At 35.4% G+C, this 20834-nt stretch overlaps 1 protein-coding gene across 4 annotated transcripts in view; it reads right to left on the reverse strand.

The window, feature by feature from the left end:
• Window positions 1–20834, reverse strand: part of LOC142326196 (uncharacterized) — a 65296-nt gene that overhangs the window by 18436 nt on the left and 26026 nt on the right. For all 4 annotated transcript variants that reach the window (XM_075368478.1, XM_075368479.1, XM_075368476.1 and 1 more), the window contains exons 4-5: window positions 10236–10326; window positions 7670–8275 (exon numbers count right to left, since the gene is read on the reverse strand). In XM_075368478.1, the coding sequence (XP_075224593.1) occupies window positions 7670–8275; window positions 10236–10326 (697 nt within the window). The remainder of the gene's footprint in view (window positions 1–7669; window positions 8276–10235; window positions 10327–20834) is intronic.

A 20834-nucleotide genomic window follows, 5' to 3' on the forward strand; every position in this document is an offset into this window, starting at 1 on the left:
AAATCAACCTGAATTAATTTTCATATCTTCATAAAAATTAAAACCTATTCATCAGATTTTTTTACATTTTGAAAAAATTGTTTCTACTGAATGATTATTATTAAAACTTGGCCCATTAGGTCATTTTGACAGATGAACCCAACCTGACAATTTTGAAAACTTAAGACAGGTATAGAAAACCTGCAGTTTAAAAGCTGCTGTAGGTGAAATTAAATATATATTAGGAAGTCAGTGACGTACACGGAATTTTGATAAGGGGGTCATTATTAAAACTATTTACAACTGACAACAGTATTTTAAATTTTTGTATGATATTTAATTTTTTTGTTGTCTTCAACCATTTGACTGGTTTGATGCAGCTCTCCTGATTCCCTATCTAGTGATAGTCATTTCATTTTGGTATACCCCCTACAAACTACATTCCTAACAATTTGTTTTACATATTCTAAACGTTGCCTGCCTGCACAATATTTTTCTTCTACCTGTCCCTCCAGTATTAAAGCGACTATTCCAGTATGCCTTAATATGTGGCCTATAAGTCTGTCTCTTCTTTTAACTATATTTTTCCAAATGCCACTTTCTTTGTCGCAACTCTTCATTTGTCACTTTATTCACCCATCTGATTTTTAACATTCTCTTATAGCACCACATTTCAAAATCTTCTAATCTTTTCTTCTCAGGTACTCCGATCATCCAAGTTTCACTTCCATATAAAGCGACGCTCCAAACAAATACTTTCAAAAATCTTTTCCTGACATTTACATTAATTATTGATGTAAACAAATTATATTTCTGACTGAAGGCTCGTTTTGCCTGCGCTATTCAAAATTTTATATCACTCCTGCGCTTTGTCCATCTTTAGTAATTCTACTTCGCAAATAACAAAAATCTTCTACCTTCATAATTTTTTCTCTTCCAATTTTTACATTCAGTGATCCATCTTCGTTATTTCTTATATGTTTCAATACTTTTGTTTTGTTCTTGTTTTTTTTTCATGTGGTAGTTCTTGCTTAGGACTTCATCCATGCCATTCATTGTTCCTTCTAAATCACTTTTAGTCTCAGCTAGAACTATTATGCCTTTTCTGGGTCTATAAATGCCAAGTACATTGGTTTGTTTTTCTTTAATCTTCATTCTACTATTAATCTGAGGCCTAAAATTGATTTCCTTGTCTATACTTTTCCTGAAACCAAATTGGTCTTCTCCTAACACACTTCTTCCACTCTCCTCTCAATTCTTCTGTATAGAATTCAAGTTAAGATTTTTGATGCATGATTAGTTAAACTAATTGTTCTATATTCTTCACATTTATCTGCCCCTGCTTTCTTTGGTATCATGACTATAACACTTTTTTTGAAGTCTGATGGAACTTCCCCTTTTTCATAAATATTGCACACCAGTTTGTATAAGCTATCAATCGCTTCCTCACCTGCACTGCGCAGTAATTCTACAGGAATTCTGTCTATTCCAGGAGCCTTTCTGCCATTCAAACCTTTTAATGCTCTCTTAAATTCAGATCTCAGTGTTGTTTCTCCCCTTTCATCCTCTTTTAACTTCCTCTTCTTCCTGTATAACACCATTTCCTAATTCATTTCCTCCATATAACTCTTCAATATATTTAATATATATATTCTTAATTGTCGATAGTTCCTTTTAATTTCTTCATCACTAGCATTCTTATATTTTCTACGTTCATCCATCAGCTCCAATATATCGTCTGAAATCCAAGGTTTTCTACCAGTTCTCTTTGTTTCGCCCAAGTTCGCTTCTGTTGATTTAAGAATTTCTTTTTTAACATTCTCCCATTTTTTTTCTACATTTTCTACCTTATCTTTTTTACTCAGACTTCTTGTGATGTCCTCCTCAAATATCCTTTATCTCTTCTTCATCAAGCTTCTCTGAATTCCACAGATTCATCTGACACCTTTTCTTCAGGGTTTTAAACCCTAATCTACATTTCATTATCACTAAATTATGGTCGCTATCAGTGTCTGTTCAGGGTAAGGTTTGCAGTCGATGTGTTGATTTCTAAATCTTTGTTTAAACATGATATAATCATCTGATACCTTGCAGAGTATTGCCTGGCTTTTCTATGTGAATATTCTTCTATTATGATGTTTAAATTGGGTGTTGGCAATTACTAAATTATACTTCGTGCAAAACTCTTATAAGCTGGTCCTCTCTTTCATTCCTTTTGTCCAGCCCATATTCACCCACTATATTTCCTTCCTTGCCTTTTCCAGTGTTTCCACTACAATCTCCAACTATTATTAAATTTTCATCTCCTTTTACGTGTTTAATTGCTTCATCAATTTCTTCGTATACACACTCTACCTCATCATCATCATGGACGCTTGTAGACATACAGACGTTAACAATCATTGTCGGTTTAGGCTTTAATTTTATCCATATTACAATGATTCTATCGCTATGCATTTTGAAATACTCTACTCTTTTCTCTCTCTATCTTCTTGTTCATTTTGAAAACCTACCTATTATTTGAAGTTGAGTTAATTATTCTAAAATCACCTGACCAAAAGCAATTTCCTCTTCCCACTGAACCGCGCTAATTCCTACTACATCTACATTTATCCTATCCATTTCTCTCTTTAAATTTTCTAACCTACTTACCTTTTTTAGATTACTAACATTTCACACTCCAACTCATAGAATGTTATTTTTTAATTTTCTGGTGACCCTTCCTTAGTAGTCCCCATCCGGAGATCCAAACAGGGGACTAGTTTACCTCCAGAATATTTTACAGAGGAAGACGCCTCCATCTTTGTTATATGAAAATGCAGAGAGCTACATTTTCTTGGAAAAAAACCTGCTGTAGTTTTTCATTGCTTTCAAATGACTGAGTGATGTTGATAGGGCCATTTAAGTCGACCTTACCTACAACCTTAACAACTACTGAAAGAGTTGCTGCCCTCTTTCATCATTCTTTAGTCTGGCTCTCAACAGATACCTCTCTGATATGGTTGCACCTTCAGTCCAGCTACTCTGTATCAGAGCACTCAAGCCTCCTCACCATCAACAAGTTCTCATGTTTCATAGAGGGAGATTATTTTATTATTATTATTACGTTATGTTACGATATATTTTTTTACAATGTTCGAATATAACACATTCATAATTAGGTAAGACACTTTACATAACATATAAAATCCATCAAAGCAATCGAAACTAATGAAATAAATTTAATTAAACACATGTCAATATGGAACTCACCGAGGTCGAAGAATGAAACTGGCACTGATGAATTCACATTCTATGAAGGAATTTGAATAAAGAATTGAACACAGTTGTCTCAAATGTTCAAGTCTGTACTCTACTATAGTGCATTATTGTTTTGAAAAATAATTGTTTAAAGAGTACTGGTAGTTAAATTTATATAGTATTTTTACTTAATAATCACAGATTTAATGTTTTCAATTTTACTTACACAATTATGTGCTCAGAAAATGCTGCAGATAGAAGTACACATCATGAATGAGTCAATCACACTGACAGGAATCTTTCATATGTAAATGCACAATCACCCAGCAATTTGTGGTTGCACATATTCGTTCAGATAAAAACTTGCGAAAACATTACCTGACTACTGTATGGATTATGTCAACATTTCTGCTCAGCAATGATTTTAGGAGATGATATTGGTAACATAAAACAATAATTACTGTTTAAAGGCAGTTTAAGCAACAACTTATTCGAATCTTTGAGAAGTTCACCCTTACACAAATGGTGCATCAATCACTTTTCTCTCAGTTCATCTAGATGAACTCTCAGTTCTCAAGATGAAGATTCTTAGAAACTTATTAGTTTAATCCACACAATATTACACTATGTGGTGCAGGTATCTCTAGAAAACTCTTACAATTTTTTGTGGACAGGATCTGTAATTTATCACCAAATTTAGAAACATATCACTAAAAATGTATAATTTTTTACGTTAACATATTAAAATACTTTCGCTAAAAAATCTAACAAAGACAAAACCAGCAAATGTAAGCTTGATAATACAAGAAAGCAAGCAACAGAAAAGAATGGTTTGCACCACCCAGTATTATGTCAGACATCAATGAAAGTGAGAGGCATTTGAACATGTTCACTCACTTAAGAGAGACTTTTTGAACCCTCTACTAAACACAAATTATAATAATCACTTACTACACTTTTCCATACTATGTTAGTTAATTGTACATTCAGATTTTGCTTGAAACATTAAAAAGAGAATTAAATTAGGCAGAAAATTAGTTCAGGTGTTATTTTAGAAAGATTCCATTAACAGATTTAGCCTTTGCTAGTAAGAGAAATTGTTGCTTTAATGAGTCATTTTATATAACTGAAACACTGATCCCTATAAGTTTTACCAATGAAATATCAGAAAATTATTTTAGAATTAAGAAAGAGTTACATTGTAATTACAGTTTTGCAAAAGCGAGTCTTAGAAAATATTGTTTGTTTTTTCCAGGGCAAAAATCGAACTGAATGGGCAAAACATAAATATTTATATATAAATAAAACAAGCGCATGTGCATACACAAATTTAACTGCAAAGATACATGAGAGAAGAAAAACAAAAACACTTGTTTAAACAAAAAGCACAAGAAATGAGTTTACAAACATTTTTAAACCCTGCTTCTAAAAAGTAACTATTATAGCAAGGAACAAGGAATTATTGAATAAAAAACCTAACTGAAAAGTTAGTGTAATAAAGAAATTATCTGATACGTTAATATTAAAAAATGTTCCACATCTCCTTTTAAACTGATTTTATAAACAGCTATGAGCAGCAAATTTACTAATTTTTATCAATAGAGAGCCATAAGACTAGAAATTCTTAAAGTAGAAAAATATTGACCATAAGCTCTCTAATGCAAAAATATACATCTTAACCAAAACAAAAACTACTTTATATTAAACATACTTAAACAAAGACATTAAAAATTGCTCAAATTTAAACATCTGAACACAAAATAGCTTTAGAACAAAAGCAAACAATACAAATACTCCAAACACACCGCCCCAGAAATGTGCAATATAAATTGTATATTCCTAAGCTGCTAAACTTTTCTAAATGTTATGTTAATTCCAAATTCCTAAATGTTACTACATTGCTCTATGATTGCACAGGGTCTAAATTGGAGATACTGGTTACCATCTTGAAAAAATAAATAAACAAATAAATTTTTTATTTGTAACTAGTACTTACATAGTTACGCTATTTCTCTACATAGTCGCCACTCTGATTTAGACATTTGTCATAGCGTGGTAACAACTTTCCAATATCCTTGTCATAGAACGGAGCCGCCTGTGTTTTTGGCCATGTTTCTAAGCTGGTCTGCAGCTCGATGTCTGTGCCAAAATGTTGTCCTCCTAGACAGTGTTTCATGTGAGCAAAGAGGTGAAAATCAGATGGAGCCAAGTCCGGGCTGTATGGTGGGTGATCAAACACTTCGCAATGAAAACACTGCAGGAGCTTCTTTTTTACAGCTGCAGTGTGCAGCCGAGCATTATCATGGAGAAAGGCAATGCCTGATGACAACATTCCTCTTCGCTTATTCTGAATTGTCCTTCGTAGACATTGAAGAGTCACACAGTATGAGGTTGCAGTGATGGTCGTGCCACGTTCCATGAATTCCACCAAGAGAACACCATTCCGGTCCCAGAACACAGTAGCCATACACTTTCTGTGTGAGAAGGTTCGCTTGAACTTCTTTGGTTTACTGGGAGAATCAGAATGCATCCACTGTTTGGACTGTTCTTTCATTTCTTCAGTTTCGAAATGGACTCATGTCTCGTCCCCTGTGACAATTTCGTTCAATAAATCTTCTCCTTCATTGTGGTAGCGCTGGAGGCATCCATTCTCATTGTTTTGTGATGGTCGGACAGCATCTTGGGAACCCATCTCGCACACAGTTTGCGGTACTGAAGTCTCTACTCACAATGGTGTAGAGAGCTGACATTGAAATTTCAGGAAACAAATCACTCAATACAGAAATTGTGAACCGACGATTTTCCCAAATTGCCTCATCCACTCGCTCAACGAGATTATCGGTTGACACTCACTTCCTTCCCTGACCGCCTGCATCATGAACATCTGTACATCCTGCTTTAAAGTTCCTGCACCACTGTCGCACTTTGCTGTCACTCATTGAAGTTTCACCGTACACATTACTTACTCGTCGATGAATTTCACCCCTCATCCTGAAGAAATCGAATTACCACACGCACTTCACACTTGGCGGGAGATGCTATTGTTGTGGACATGTTTACGTGCTAGCAGCGTGTTTAGAACTAAACAAAGTGATGCGGCGTGATTGAAGGCCATACTAGAGACGCTGCGCAACACATATGTGCAAAGGTTCATCTGATTTTTGCGCGGGTTTTTATTTCGCGACCGATCGGACCTTGAAAAAAAAATAACCCTCATATATTTTTAAGCACTGAAAAGGCATCAGATAGCACTCACGAATAAATATGTAAAGGAACACTAACTGAATGAAGGTAGAGAAGGTAAAAGTGATTGATATACTCAAAGCATTATAAAATACAAGAAAGAGTTGTATAAAATACATTGTTGAAGAAATTGAGATTAAAACTGGATTAATGTAGGTAACTATATTGTTATGTATACTTTTTGTATTTACATCAGCTATAAATGGTAAACATAAAAGACTGAAGGAAAGATGTAAGAAAGAAATACCATTTTTCATATTATTTGCTGATGAGGCTGTTAAAAGTGGGGAATGTCAAAAGTTCAAAGAAAGTTGGACATCTGGAATCAAGAAATTTAAAAAAGTGGCATAAAGCATTGAGGAAGCAAGAAATTAATAAAGATTCACCAGCTTAAATAATATAGATATTTGGAAACAGAGGTAGCATAAAATGAAGACAGATATGAAACTAGAAGCAAGTATAAGAGAGGAAGGTCAGTTCAGTCATTGGAAGTCAGTAAAGGTACAGTATAAAGAAATGCTTTTAAAATCAAGCAGCTTTTGTGAAAGATATTCTACCAGCCAGTTTTGTATGTGCAACTGGTAATAAATAATTGAGAAACAAACAGAGTAGAGTAAACAACAACAAACAATAGATTTTATAAACTATAAAAATCAGATGTAAAATTGATGGGCACAACAGGGAAAACTAAGAAGAAAGGAGTATAAAAGGAAGAGATTAGAGAGACAGTTGGGAAGTTAGCTGGAAAAGTTGGTAACTAAACAAAATTAGGATGGTTTAGCACCAACATAAAATGAATGACAAGACAAAAAACAACTTGTAACTAGAAAAATAGAAAAACTAGAAACTAGAAAAACTGTATTGTAACTAGAATTACAGTATGAGGGCACTTCAAAAATGGAGGTTGATTTCAATCAAGAAAGAACAGGGTAGAATATGCAACCTTACAAAATGTTTGAAGGGAAATAATTTCTTCAGAAAGATAGGCAGAAATATGTTGTTAACAATTTATTCCAGGGCAACCTGGAGCAGGAAAAAGCTACAGGAGAAATACAGAGTTGACACAGGGCAACTATCTCACAGAAACAGATCATGAATATAGGAGCATTAGCAATCTAAATATACATAAAACCAGCAGTAGGATAAATATTAAAGTTTTAATTTATATAAAACTTAAAAGACATTAATGATAAATTTTGTTATTTACCTTTACTTAACTGAGGCTGTGCTGTAGCAATAACTCTTGACTCTGAAGAAGAACTTTGAAATGGCCCGTTTTTGGTTATAAGTGTTTGATTCTGAGTACCTGGATAAAGTCTAACTTGTTGTCCTTGTACTTGTGACATTTGAGGTTGATGTTGCTGAACATTTAGAGGTGCTTGAACAGATATCTGCTGTGCTGATAACTGAGAAATACTGCTTACTGGTACTGCTATAAGATTTGTTGGAACTGAATTACTTGTTGCTTGGGCTGCTGTAACTGGACTAGTAAGAACATTACTGACGTATGTGCTGTACTGGTTTTGTCCTTGTAACACTATTTCATGCGCTGCTGGTACATTTGTTACATTTTGCTGAACTACCATACCTCCTGTACCAGGTACAACAGGACCTGAAGAATAAGATACCATTCTTTCATTATGACTGCTTGGTGCTTGATTTGAATGTATAGCTAAGTACTGATGTGGTCTGTTACCAACTGGTACAACAGGTGTTACTGTTTGTGCAACAGGTACATACTCATTCTGACTATTTCGCTGACAATACATTTGATTTTCTACAGCAACTGATGAATTTATGACACCAGGAGCCACTGAAACAAATAAAAAAAATATATTAATAATAATACTACACTGAAGGATAATATGTCACAAACAGTGACAGCTACAACAGTCTAAGCAATCATTTTTGTCAACAGTTGTAGACTAATTAGCCTTTTGCCAGTTTTTTAAGATTTTTGGTGTACAAATTTTTTTCAATTAAGCAGATTTTAAATTTGCTTAATATATATCTCTTTTTACCATGCTTTATTTCAAATAAAAGTCAAATTTCTTGAATTTTCACTTGGATCATCTTAAATTTACTTACACACATTTTCTTATAGGATTAAATTATCAACAAATTTTGTAACATTTTTATTTGTTTATTGCCAACTTAACAAAATAGATTTACACTAAACCTACAATGGTGAATTTTACAACATTATGAAATTTTTGGACTTTAACTGCAGGAGATGTAGTTCTGAGAACTACTTAAAAAACATTTTTCATGTTAAAAACAATAAACCCACCAATTTTTTGTTTCATAATTTGTGTTCGAAGAGTTTCAATACACATCATTTTGTAAAAAATTATTCACTGGCTGTAACTAAAAATAAAACAAAATTTTCAGATGCATGTTCATATGAACTTTTTTCATTATTTTAATTAAACAAATATAGCTGTAAAGTTTAGCACCAACCTCGTGGAACATTTCACATAAAACTGATAACTGCAAAGCCATAAACAGATTTAAAGAGAAATAAAATAAATAACAAATAAACAGAATGGTGCAGGGAAATCTGCAAAAGAACTTTGACAAATTGAATAAATATTTTAAAAATGCATTTTTTAATAAAATATATTGTACATGTTATGCCATTATTAAAGAACATATTGTTAAGATATAGACTATTTCCTCTTATATATTCCACCAGTTGGTTTGGAAATTCTGCATAGCAAGGCATAGCACATCAACAGAATGTTAGCAAGTTCCTTTTCAATTTTTATTTTCACCTCATCAGTGGTTGCAGGATGAATACAGTACACTATGCTCTTGGATGCTCCCCAACAAAAAGAAAAAAAAAAAATCAGGTCATGGGAGCTTGGAGGCCATGCAATGTCACCACATTTTGAAATTATTCAATCGCCAAACAACCTCTATAAAGCTGCCACAAAAATATATATAAAATATAATGTGTGTGTGAAATAGCTCCATTCTGTTGAAACTAAGTATTTTCAATTTTAACTTTTGGGAAATTTTGAAGTCTGTCTGCTAATAATTTTTCATACTGGTAATACATTAATTGGGCATTATAGTATTTGGAATAGTTTCTTCATTTTCAAAAAAGTAAGAGCATATGATATAGTACATCAAAGCATAGCTTAAGTGCTGTGAATTTACCTTTACTCAAGAACAGAAATTCCATTCACTTACACACCCATGGAAATGGAACATATCTGACAGATATACTACTGAAATCGGTGTCCTTGCTTACCTTCACTAACATTTCTTTGTATAATTGTCATCCAACAATTGGTCTCTGGGTTTAAGTTCTTGTACTGCTTTACCTTGTAGGGATGAAAGTTCAACTCTTGCAGTATTCTTTGTATGTTCCGACAGCTTCAATGTAGAGATGATGTATGTTGTTCAACTAAATGACAAGGGCTTCTGATGACAATTTGATAAACTGCCTTGATATTCTCCAGTGAATGAAAAATTTAAAATTCATATGGTGTTTCTTCTTCATAGAAAAAGTGATTTCTTCAAAACTGTGAACCACATTTTAATTACATAGAGATGGAATACATGTGTGCTATGTAGTGATGCTAAAATTCCCTTTGTGTGATAGTCTTACACATTCTTATAAAGACTTAAGAGCAAAAACATGTTCAGCCCCCCTCCACTGCTCTATGATTATTTAATGACAAGATGTTATAAACACAACCCAACATCTTTCCCATAGACCTGCCAGCAAAATTAAATTAGAATTAATCATTTTAACAGATACTTACCAGATGCACTATTTGAAACATAATGTATATTATTTGGAACATTAAGAGGGTCAACATTCACTTCAGTTGGACAATTTTGTTCAGGATTTTTCTGAAACAAAATTAAATTATAATTATAAATACAATAATCAAACACATCCACAAGGCAGTAAAAAACGAATAGGAACCTGTACATCTTAAAAATACAGTACATCTCTATTTACCTGCATTGTGTTTATATAAGAAGAGATATTTCATACGTTAAACAAATGTTTAAGAAGAGATGTTTCTTTCACCTTAAGTTAGGAATTTAATATCATACTTTCCAGATGTTGGGAACAAAGTACTTGATGCTAACGTTAGGCATCTATTGTATTAAAATTTTTCTGTTACCAAGCACTCGTCCATTATGCATTGCAACAATAAGACTGGTCCAACAGTTATAAAACTACATCCACACTCAACTGAATGCTATATGTAAAAAATGATATGAACTTTTCAATCCACGTTATTTATTTTTACTAATTTAAAGTAGTAGTAAAATTAAAACGTATTGATATTTGGGCTGATTAATAATAATGTAATTTTCATGCTTTATTAAACATTCTAACAAACCTTTAAACTGTAAACAGTGTCTATTTAAAACGGATAAATGTTGTTAAGATGATTACGCTACTTTGATAAGGTTGGTGTAGGAGTGTCATAGTTAAATGCCCAAACAATAACATGTAATCTATTTGTTAGAATACTGTGTTATAGATTTCACTTTGTAATTGAGAATTTTTTGTTCATTTTATTATATAGGTAGATTAATTCTATTGCATTAATCTTCACTTCACTTAATCAAACATCTTTTTTCATTCTTTCTAACAATAATTATTTGATGGGACAATATTTTCATTCTAAATTATAGCTACTTTCTGCAATATATTCTTGAAGATATTTTGCTACTTTATAATTAGATTACTGTAATTACTTTTCAGGTTTTAAAACATGTAACATCAGAGCATGTTACCTGAGTATTGTATGAGTGCTTATAGCAACATACAGAGTCACATGGCAAAAGAAACACTGTTTCTGCTTCATTAGAACCATTCATTTAATAACTACTTAAGTTCATCACATTCAAAAACATTTTTATTTTTCTAAGAGTTGCTGAAATATCCAATATTCTTACCTCTTCAACAAAAAAAAATTTAATTTGTTTACATTATTAAACCTTATTAACAACCTAGTCGATTGAAAATTATTACATCTATTAAAGTTGTTAATAAGTGTTCAAAGTGGAATGAAATGAAATGTTCAAAGTGAGTGGAAAGAAAACTCTGTCAAATTTCAACGTGAATAATGTACTTTCCATTTCTGTGCTCATGAGAGAATTACATCAAATAATTTATCTCTGCTCAGACAGTTAGTTTAAATCAATTTATTATTTTATAAAAGTAATACAAAAAATTCAAAGGAAAATGAGTACACCAGTACTATAAGAAATATTTCACTTTCAATATAACAGTGTTAACCTACAACCTAATTTCAAAGTGTTAACAAACACAAGTAATATAATACAAATTTTAACTTAGAAAATTACACTAATAATTTCAAAAGAAAAAATCATAAATCAAGTCCTCAAATTCTTTTTCAGTAATACAATAATTACTTAAAATAAATACTATCTCAAATACTTAAATTGTCTTATTTATACTATGAATATTTTAATACATTTAAAAACGTAATTAAAAGATGTAAAAAAATTATAATAATTTTTTTGTGAACAGAAATCTATATATAAAACTATAATAAAATACTATTTAACTCTCATAATACATTAAATAAATAAAACACAATAGTTTTATATAATAAAATTATTCAACTGGATGCATATTCTTGTTCTATTTATCTAACCTGAACGTTTTTCACCATTGTAAATAATAATAAAAAAAAAAAAACATCTGCATAGAAACAATAAAGGCATTTTACAGTAGTAAATTTACGACTTTCATAAAGTTTATAAACCATAAATCTAACTGACTCAAAAACAATCCCCTTATTATATTGAATTTTTTGTCAGCAAGATATTTAAAAATTATTCACTTCATTAATTTAACATTTTTAAAACAAGTTTTCTTTCATATAAAGTGACTTTATTTATCCATCTAGCTACAGAAACTGTTTGGAGGGCTTTAACAACATCAAATTATTTTACAATACATTACTTCAAGCAAATTAAAAATAATTACAGTAATAATTATTATACAAATAAATCAAACACATTTTTTAATGTGTAATTTAAACACAGAAATATAAATAAAAGAAAAATCAATTAATACATAAAATAAGATGAAGTCTTAATAAAAATAAATCTGTTTGGCAGCTTTTTAATTCTTAAATATTTTATATAAGTTCTAAATATTACTTCAACAGGGGAAAAGGAAAACACACTTCAATATATTATAAAACAAAATTATAATGGCAAGTAATAAATATTAAATTAATAAATAATAAAATCAATCACTTCTTAAAAAAAATTATTTCTAATAGACACAATTTTTACAATACTGCCAGAATGAACTTAATACTGATTGAACTATAACTCAGATATTTACCAACTTAAACTGAAACTGGAAAACTGCTGGTTCATAGAATGAGTGAAGCCAAAAAATTAGATATTAATTATTAAAAGTTTTTTCCTTGGCGAAAAATGTTTATCATTGCCTGTACACAATTACTGGTTGTAATTAAATAAATCTAAAAACTGATAATTAAAAATTAATTAAAAACTAAAATCCAGTAATGTAGAACAAGTTAAAAGGAAAAGGCTGTATCTCAATTAAAAAAATAAAATTACCATCTACTTTATGGCAAATGGCATAAATATCTGAAACACACTACAGTAATTCAAATATTTGAATATAAACAGATGGCTCTAGGAAATCATAAAATATAAGATAACACTTCATTATCCCCTAGAATAGTTAGTCCTAGGTTAAACTTGCAACGCAATGCCGCATAACAAATACAATCCATAAGTATGTAGTGCACTGTTAGTTGGCAGCTTCAGCATGCACAGATACATCTGGTTGCATCATCAGATATCATATCCATGAGTGAGTCTAGTGTGCCCTATTCGCTAATGGCAAATAATCTCCACCTTATGGTTATTTCTGCATGAGGAGCTCCACAGTGGCACAGTGCTCTTAACTGGATGAAGTTTATTGTCAATATTAGCATTTATTTCCCATTTACTTTATTATCATGCACTTTATTAGCAATGGGAATATTAGCATTTCCATTCCCTTTGCCACTTATCATGTACTACTACCCTTTTACAAAACAGACAATATCATTTGAAGCAACACAATTGGCAGAAGGAGGCTGGAAAACAGCCTCCTTTGCCGCACCATCAACATGCTCATTGACTGAAATTTCAACATCGCTGGGGATCCAAAAGAAGCTCACACTTGTAATCTGGTAATTCACTTGCAAAATAACACTGAATCTCACAGATAACAGGGTGTCTGGAGTACACATCATTAATCATCTGTAAGGCACTCATGGAATCTGAGCAAACAAGAATATGTCAAAATTTTGGGTTGATTATATGTAAGGTCTTAATAACAGCATACGATCCGCAAAAGAAATTCTGGCGATGCTGGGAAGGCCAAACATGTATGTGTGTTCTGTTGCCAACCAACAAAATTAAATTCTTTTTATGATACTGACAAAGATCAAAGCAGTAGTGAGAGAAGGCCACTGAGGGGTGGTAATTTCAACAGCAAGGACTGCAGGTAATAATATATTTAGAGCTGAGAAAAGGCACTGAGCTCTGATGCCTAGCGAAGCAGTAGATCTCGGCTGTTCCTGGTAATGATTAACATAATATGCTGGTTGGAGAATACCACATCAAAGGTTAGATGATTTGGTTGCACTATAATGTGAGCCACGTAAGAGCATACCATTTGCTTCCGTCCATTACAAAGAGATGGCTCACCCCTGTCCACAAGCAGATTTACTACGGGGCTTGAACCTGTTATAAGATGGAAAAATGAATGACTGACTGCATCAAGTATCTTTAGAGCAGTGGCCTGTGCCTGTGCATAAGCTACACTGCTGTAGTCTAAATGGGAATGGACCACAGCTCGGTAGAAGCGCAACATGCATACATGATCAGCCTGTGCCTTTGCATAAGCTACACTGCTGTAGTCTAAGTGGGAATGGACCACAGCTCGGTAGAAGCGCAACATGCATACATGATCAGCTCTACAATGAATATTAAGACAGAACTCTCAGCATGTGTAACATTTTTAGACATTAACTTTCAGCTCTTTTAAATGTATTACCCAAGTTAGTCAGTCAAACTACATTCCTAGAAATTTAACTTGCATGCATGCCTCAACTGGTTCTCCATGTAAATGCATTTGAGGGTCAATATGTTCCCTCAACAAAGAAAAGCAAATGCACTTCGTTTTTCATATTAAATACTGGATTTAAAAGGGAATACTGGATTCACGTTTTCCACGGAAAACGTGAATCCAGTTAGACTCACACCAAGATTCTAAATTGGTTGTATTTTGAAGCAGCCTCTCACCTGCAGCTAATGTTCTACATGCTATGTAAATAGAAAAATCGCCTACAAATAAAGAACACATAATGGGTTTTCACACACAGTTTGTTATACTATTATTTATGGCTACGACAAACAAAGTAATGCTAGGACACTTCCCTAAGGTACTCTTGTTTTAAAGTGTGAAACTTCTAGATACCATCATTTCAACTTGTACTTGGAAGGACCGACTATCAAGAAAACTCCTTATAAATGCAAGTAAATTAGCTTGAATACCCCATTCATGAGGTGTATTTAGAATCCCTCTCCTTCCTGCTGTGTCGTACCCCTTTTGCAAATCCAAAAATATAGCAACCAAGTGTTGGCGAAATAAAAAGGCACTTTGAATAGTAGCTTCCAATTAGGGCATTTCTCGCAAGGTACCACACTAGACAACGATTTACCATTCATTCCATCAACCTTGTTGATACTGGTCAAGGGGAAGGATGACAACTTGTGGGGCATGATTTATCTTTATCAGGTTTCAGTACGAGGATCACCAGTACCTCTGACCAAGAATCTGGAAAACCTAGTAAGAGAACATTCTATTACAGATACACAAAAGATATCGTAGCACAGTATCTAGGAAGTATGATATATATATATATACTAAGCCTCATATTACCATTTCCGGTGGAAGTGTAACAAGAATTATTCATAGTATATCTTAGCTCATTGTAAGAAAAGGGCATGTTTAATTCATTTTGCGAGTCTCTGATCACAAGCCTGCAACTTATACCTCACAAACTCAGGGCTGTAAGATGATGTAAGTGAAACCACCTTAAATGACCTTCCAAATATGTTCGCCACATCAATTGGCATGGTAACAAGGATTCCGCCACTTTGCAGTACAATTGGCTGCAGTGACTGTACTGCCCAGACATGATTCGAACCTTTCTCCATACAAAAATGATGGTGTTGTCCGAGAAATTGATTCCATGTAATCCCGTCAAGATTTTTGTTTAGCACATTGAAGCCCTTGTGTTGTGAAAGGTACAGAGCAATTAATTTGTCTGTCTTCATTTAAAATTACATAAAGTCCTATGCTGATTTCATAGTGCACACCTGCAGTCCTCATCCCACCAAGGAGTAGCAAGCTTTTATGTACCTGCGCATTACCGACTAAATCTTCATCCCAGGCTAACCACCCCTCCTGGAAACCACTAAAGTGGCATTACTTCAGGATGGCCCACACACACAATCAGACACACACCACTAACAATAAAGTAGCACCAAAACACACACACCCCAAGAACAACAGATCACAACAACACATGAGACAACCACAAGTAAAATGCCCTCAAAAGGCAAAACAAAACATGTAAACCAGTTCCAACACACTCCACATCCACGCAACAACCATCAACACACACGCATCACAATAAAGTTCATCAAGAACACAACACAGCAACCCACCAGCTACAATAAACACCACAGCAGACACAGCTGAACACCACACACACACTCACTGCACAACTTACAGACAAGTACACCCAACAAAAGAACACAAAACAGCACTTACAAATACGGTTCTGACATTCTCTAAAGCAACAAGAACACCATCAGGCACCAAAACAGAGTGTCCACAGCTTCATAATGAAACATCCACATGTTCAGAAGACCCTCCCTAGGCACTCAGCCATAGTCCTGTCCAGCCCGGCACCCTCAGGCATCTTCTTGCATGGGACTCCTCAGCTGCATATAGCTTTCCCATAACTTTTATAGCAAAGTCCTCAATAGCTTTCCAGTCTTCCTCACCCTTCATCAGGATCTACTGAGTTTCATATCCAGTCTAAACATGCACGGCAGCCCAGTTTGTCTAGCATTTCCTCCATTCTTCCTCAAAGCACGGGCAGCAAAAACAGACATGCTCTGTCACCTTGCACTCAGGACACAAGTTTGAAGGGTCCAGTACAAACCTATAAAGGTAAGATCTGAAGCCGCTATGGCTCACCAGGAATTGACTAAGGCTATATATATCCCAGAGAGCCATGTGACCTTACACACCAACTCCTCATATCTCCTATTATTTGGCGAGTCATTGGCCCTTAATGCTGTGGTCTCAACTCTTCTATCACTTTACCATCATCTTATCATGTGTAAGCTCAATTACATACTTCCTCTCATCAGGTGATAAATCATTCTGCTCTCTTAACCTCTTTCTTTGTATCAACACCAAAATCAATGGGCATATGTCCTGCCAGCACTTATGCTGCCTCTAGAGAAACTGCCTGATAAGCAGAGATCAAACAAAAACATCCCAACCCCATAGGAGGAAGACACCCACCTTGTGATGTTACTGGCCACACCACCCCCTCCGTTCTGAGCAATGAGGGGCTTTACCGGAGGTCGCCTGTAGAGCCTCTAACTGATTATATCTCAAAGTCATCAGCCAGGTCTTGGTCAGGATGCCACAGATGTAAATGCCTCAAAAGACACTTGCATCAGTAAAATACAAATCAAATTTTGCCTTCACGTAGGCCTCAAATGAACATCTTCACATCTAACCTAGCATGATTCCCTCAAACTAACTAACCGGATCCCGCACCTAGTCTAAATTTCGCCCGAAAGGCACCCAAGCACTCGCTCGGCTCCATACAATAGAGCAGAGTATGCCACTCCAACTAGCAACCTTCTACGTTGCTGAAGTGGGCCACCCCTGTTCAGAAAGAGGCTAGCAACCAACCGCAGCACCCTTTCCACCTTCCCGCTTGCCTCGATGGCATGGACTCCAACTCTGTGTGGAGTTGATCCATATCCCAAAATACTTAACTGCCAGCCTCACAACTATCTTCCTACCTTCCAACTCAAAAGACAGTATGGGCCTTCTTTTTGCGTAGGTAATAACCACTGCCTCAGTTTTTTCTGGTGCAAGCTCCAGCCCCACACCGCCATCCAGGCACTGATTGCTGAGAAGTCACAAAATTTACTGGCAACCTCCCGCCAAGTATTAGCCCAATCACCATGCTAAGATCGTCTCCAAATAAGGCTACTCCACGAGGCAGTGTAACCTGAAACACCCCATCGTAAGCGATAATACAGAGTTGGTCCAAGGACCGACCCATGTCACTCCTCTATATAGACATCGTTCAACTAGTCTACACTGCACCTGACATATCAGCTTACGCCCAGCGAGATACGACCGTACCATTCTTATCAAATACACCAGGACATCAAAAGCCGCCAAGGAACGCAATATTGCGGTGTGAGAAATGCAATTAAATGGATTTCTCACATTGAGTGTCACCAGGACACCCATCCTGCCTCCACCGCCTCTCATAGATCTCCTTGGCGTTTCACATGGAACCGCCACACTATCCAAGGCAGATCTACCCCCATGAAAACCAAATTGCCTCGCACAGCCCGCCTGCCTTCTCCGCAGCTCTCGACATGCGCTATTGTTATCATTTGTTCCAATATATTGGCAAGCGAGTCAATCATAGCCAGTGGTCGGTATTGTATATTTCCAGGTAGACATCCTGCTCAGCTTGTGCAGCCACTTTTACGACAAGATGCGGGAGCCTGGCGTATTATCCAATGGAATTCAAGATGTCGCTACCATGAACTCCTCATTGGTGAAGGTTCCATCTCTTCCCTGTCGTCCACCGCTAACGCGTGCAGTCAGCCGCCCGATGCCCTTCTCCAATACAGTTGAAACAAACCTCCGCTCTGTTTTCACTCTTACAAAACCTCGCTACGTGTCCCGTCTCGAAGCAGTGTAAACAACGCTGTGGCGGGTCTACAAGGTCCATCCTGCAGAATATCAAACCAAACCGCATCCTGCCCTTCTGTGCAATACCAGCGGTGCATGGCGCCGGAAGCCGACAAATAGTCACACCTGTTTTACCATAGCCCGGCCTGACCGATACTCTCAGGTCACTCTGTAACTCCTGTCCAGAGGCCAGTGCCAGCCCTCGTACAATCTCATCTGTCAGTATGTCTTTCTCCAGGTCTGTAATACGAAGGGAAGTAGTCTTGGTTTTCGGATGAACGCTACTCTCCTTTATGACAGAGAATATTGCCTGCCTAAGGGTCCCAAGGCATCTTTGTCTTCTTTCATCCTGATTTCCATTTGGTTCCCAGCCTTCCTGATGTTCAAAATTTCAGTTGTCTCTGGTACCATCACCTCAGACCGCATACGACGACCCCGACTTGACCATTACTGTCTTCGTCTTATGTTATGCCTAATAAGGTGATACCTGCATCTAGTCCCTCCTCCCCTCACACACCAATAATTTCCGTACGTACACAGCCGTTTCCTGACCACAAACTCCTGTCTGTAGCGGCACTATATTACCACCACCACTGATCCTAATCTTTTCCAAATTGGTGGACCAGGGCCTGCGCCAAGTCGGCGCCATCATCTGAATCCACATACGCCGCGTGGAAGTTACTGGCGATCGGCGGATCCTTACCACCATCGCTACCAATCAGCCTGGCCTCGACTGTTGCTGAAATCACAGTCCCTGCATTATTGCCAGACTTGTTTAAGAGCAACGCTACCTGCGGGTGCCTGGTGGCCAGCGTCTACAGCACCTGTCCTCCTTCATCTCATGCATATCGATCATCACCATCGTATTAATGGCCCCGTCACTACTATCTGGTACTCCAACATATGTATTTTGGAATATCTTCGGCTAATTTCTCTTGATCAATTCTGCCAGCTGAGAACCGGGCACCCCGTTATCCAACGCGTCTGCAATCGGGCAGCCAGTGGCGACCATCATTTGGGTGGTTATCTCTGATGTCGATCTCTTACCAATGTAGAATTCCAGACCATTCCCCTCAAGTTTTTGACTGCAATCTCACTTCATGAATAGTCCTCTTGGCATTCTTGTCCATATTCTTTTTAAGATCTTTAGCAAGTCTCTAAAATTTTCAGACTAATTCCTCTAATTCCAAAAGAATATCCTCTTTCGTAGAAGACTGTCTTGACTTCAGCCGTTTGGTCCCTTTCCTGCAATCCGAGGCGGGTCTAGGGAGAACACCCTCTGTTTATTTATAAGGATTTCAATATCCTCATGGTGAAAACAGAGACTGAAAACATTCTATTGAATATTTGTCGCCATAAGTAATACTTTTTCCTGTTATACATAAAAATTCTAAATGCAGATTACTTATCAAATAATACTCAGTTTTTCTTTTAGGATTTGATAACTATTAATAAGTGCTCTACTAATTCACGATTTCAACCGCCACCAAATCCTTGGTGAAATTTCAAGGTGAGGGAGGACTTGAAGCCTGAGAGGACAGAGAATCTCTTCCAGGTGATGATGTTTTAACAGATACCTTCACAGGAATCTTGGTTGTTTGCTGCATATCAACAGGTGCAGTAGGAACTTGACTGATGTGATTCAGGTTGACCACCATCAGTTTTTCTGACAGTAAACCTTTTGTCAGTACTTAATGCTGAAATAGCAGTCATGAGGGCTTTACTTGTTCTGACAAAGATTCTACCAATATGGTCGGTCAGTTTTTTACACTATATACACTCTTTCTCTTTTTATATATTGTTTGATAGGGCTTATATGAAACTAATACCAGGTTGTACAGAATTTTCTGTATTCCTAATGTGCTATTGGAAAGGACAAGAGATTTTTAATATGGATTTTCTTCCTTATAACAGGGGCATTTCTGAGACCTTGCCAAATGTCGGCCTTTGCAGTTTATGCATTTTTCTTCTTGATGTCATCTTCATGTTCCATACAGCTGCAATGTGCACCTATAAATATATTTGAAGGGGTATATTTTTACTTTAATGCATTCCATATGCACTTAACTTTGTGGCAAAAAGAGAACTTTTCTTTGTTTTTCTTCAATTTTTTAACAATTAATTCCAGTAATTACATAATTTGTGGAACTTAAAAGAAATGCAACTGTGAAATACAAAAAAGACCCTTCTTAATTTTTATTTTTTAAAGATTTGTCAAGTTTTTAACTAATCAATGAAGAAAGTGGGACCAATATATATCATTTCACCTTCTTTGTGACATGGAATTCTTCTTTGTGAATTGGTATTA

This window comes from Lycorma delicatula, chromosome 6 (genome assembly GCF_047948215.1).
Source record: "Lycorma delicatula isolate Av1 chromosome 6, ASM4794821v1, whole genome shotgun sequence".
Taxonomy (NCBI): domain Eukaryota; kingdom Metazoa; phylum Arthropoda; class Insecta; order Hemiptera; family Fulgoridae; genus Lycorma; species Lycorma delicatula.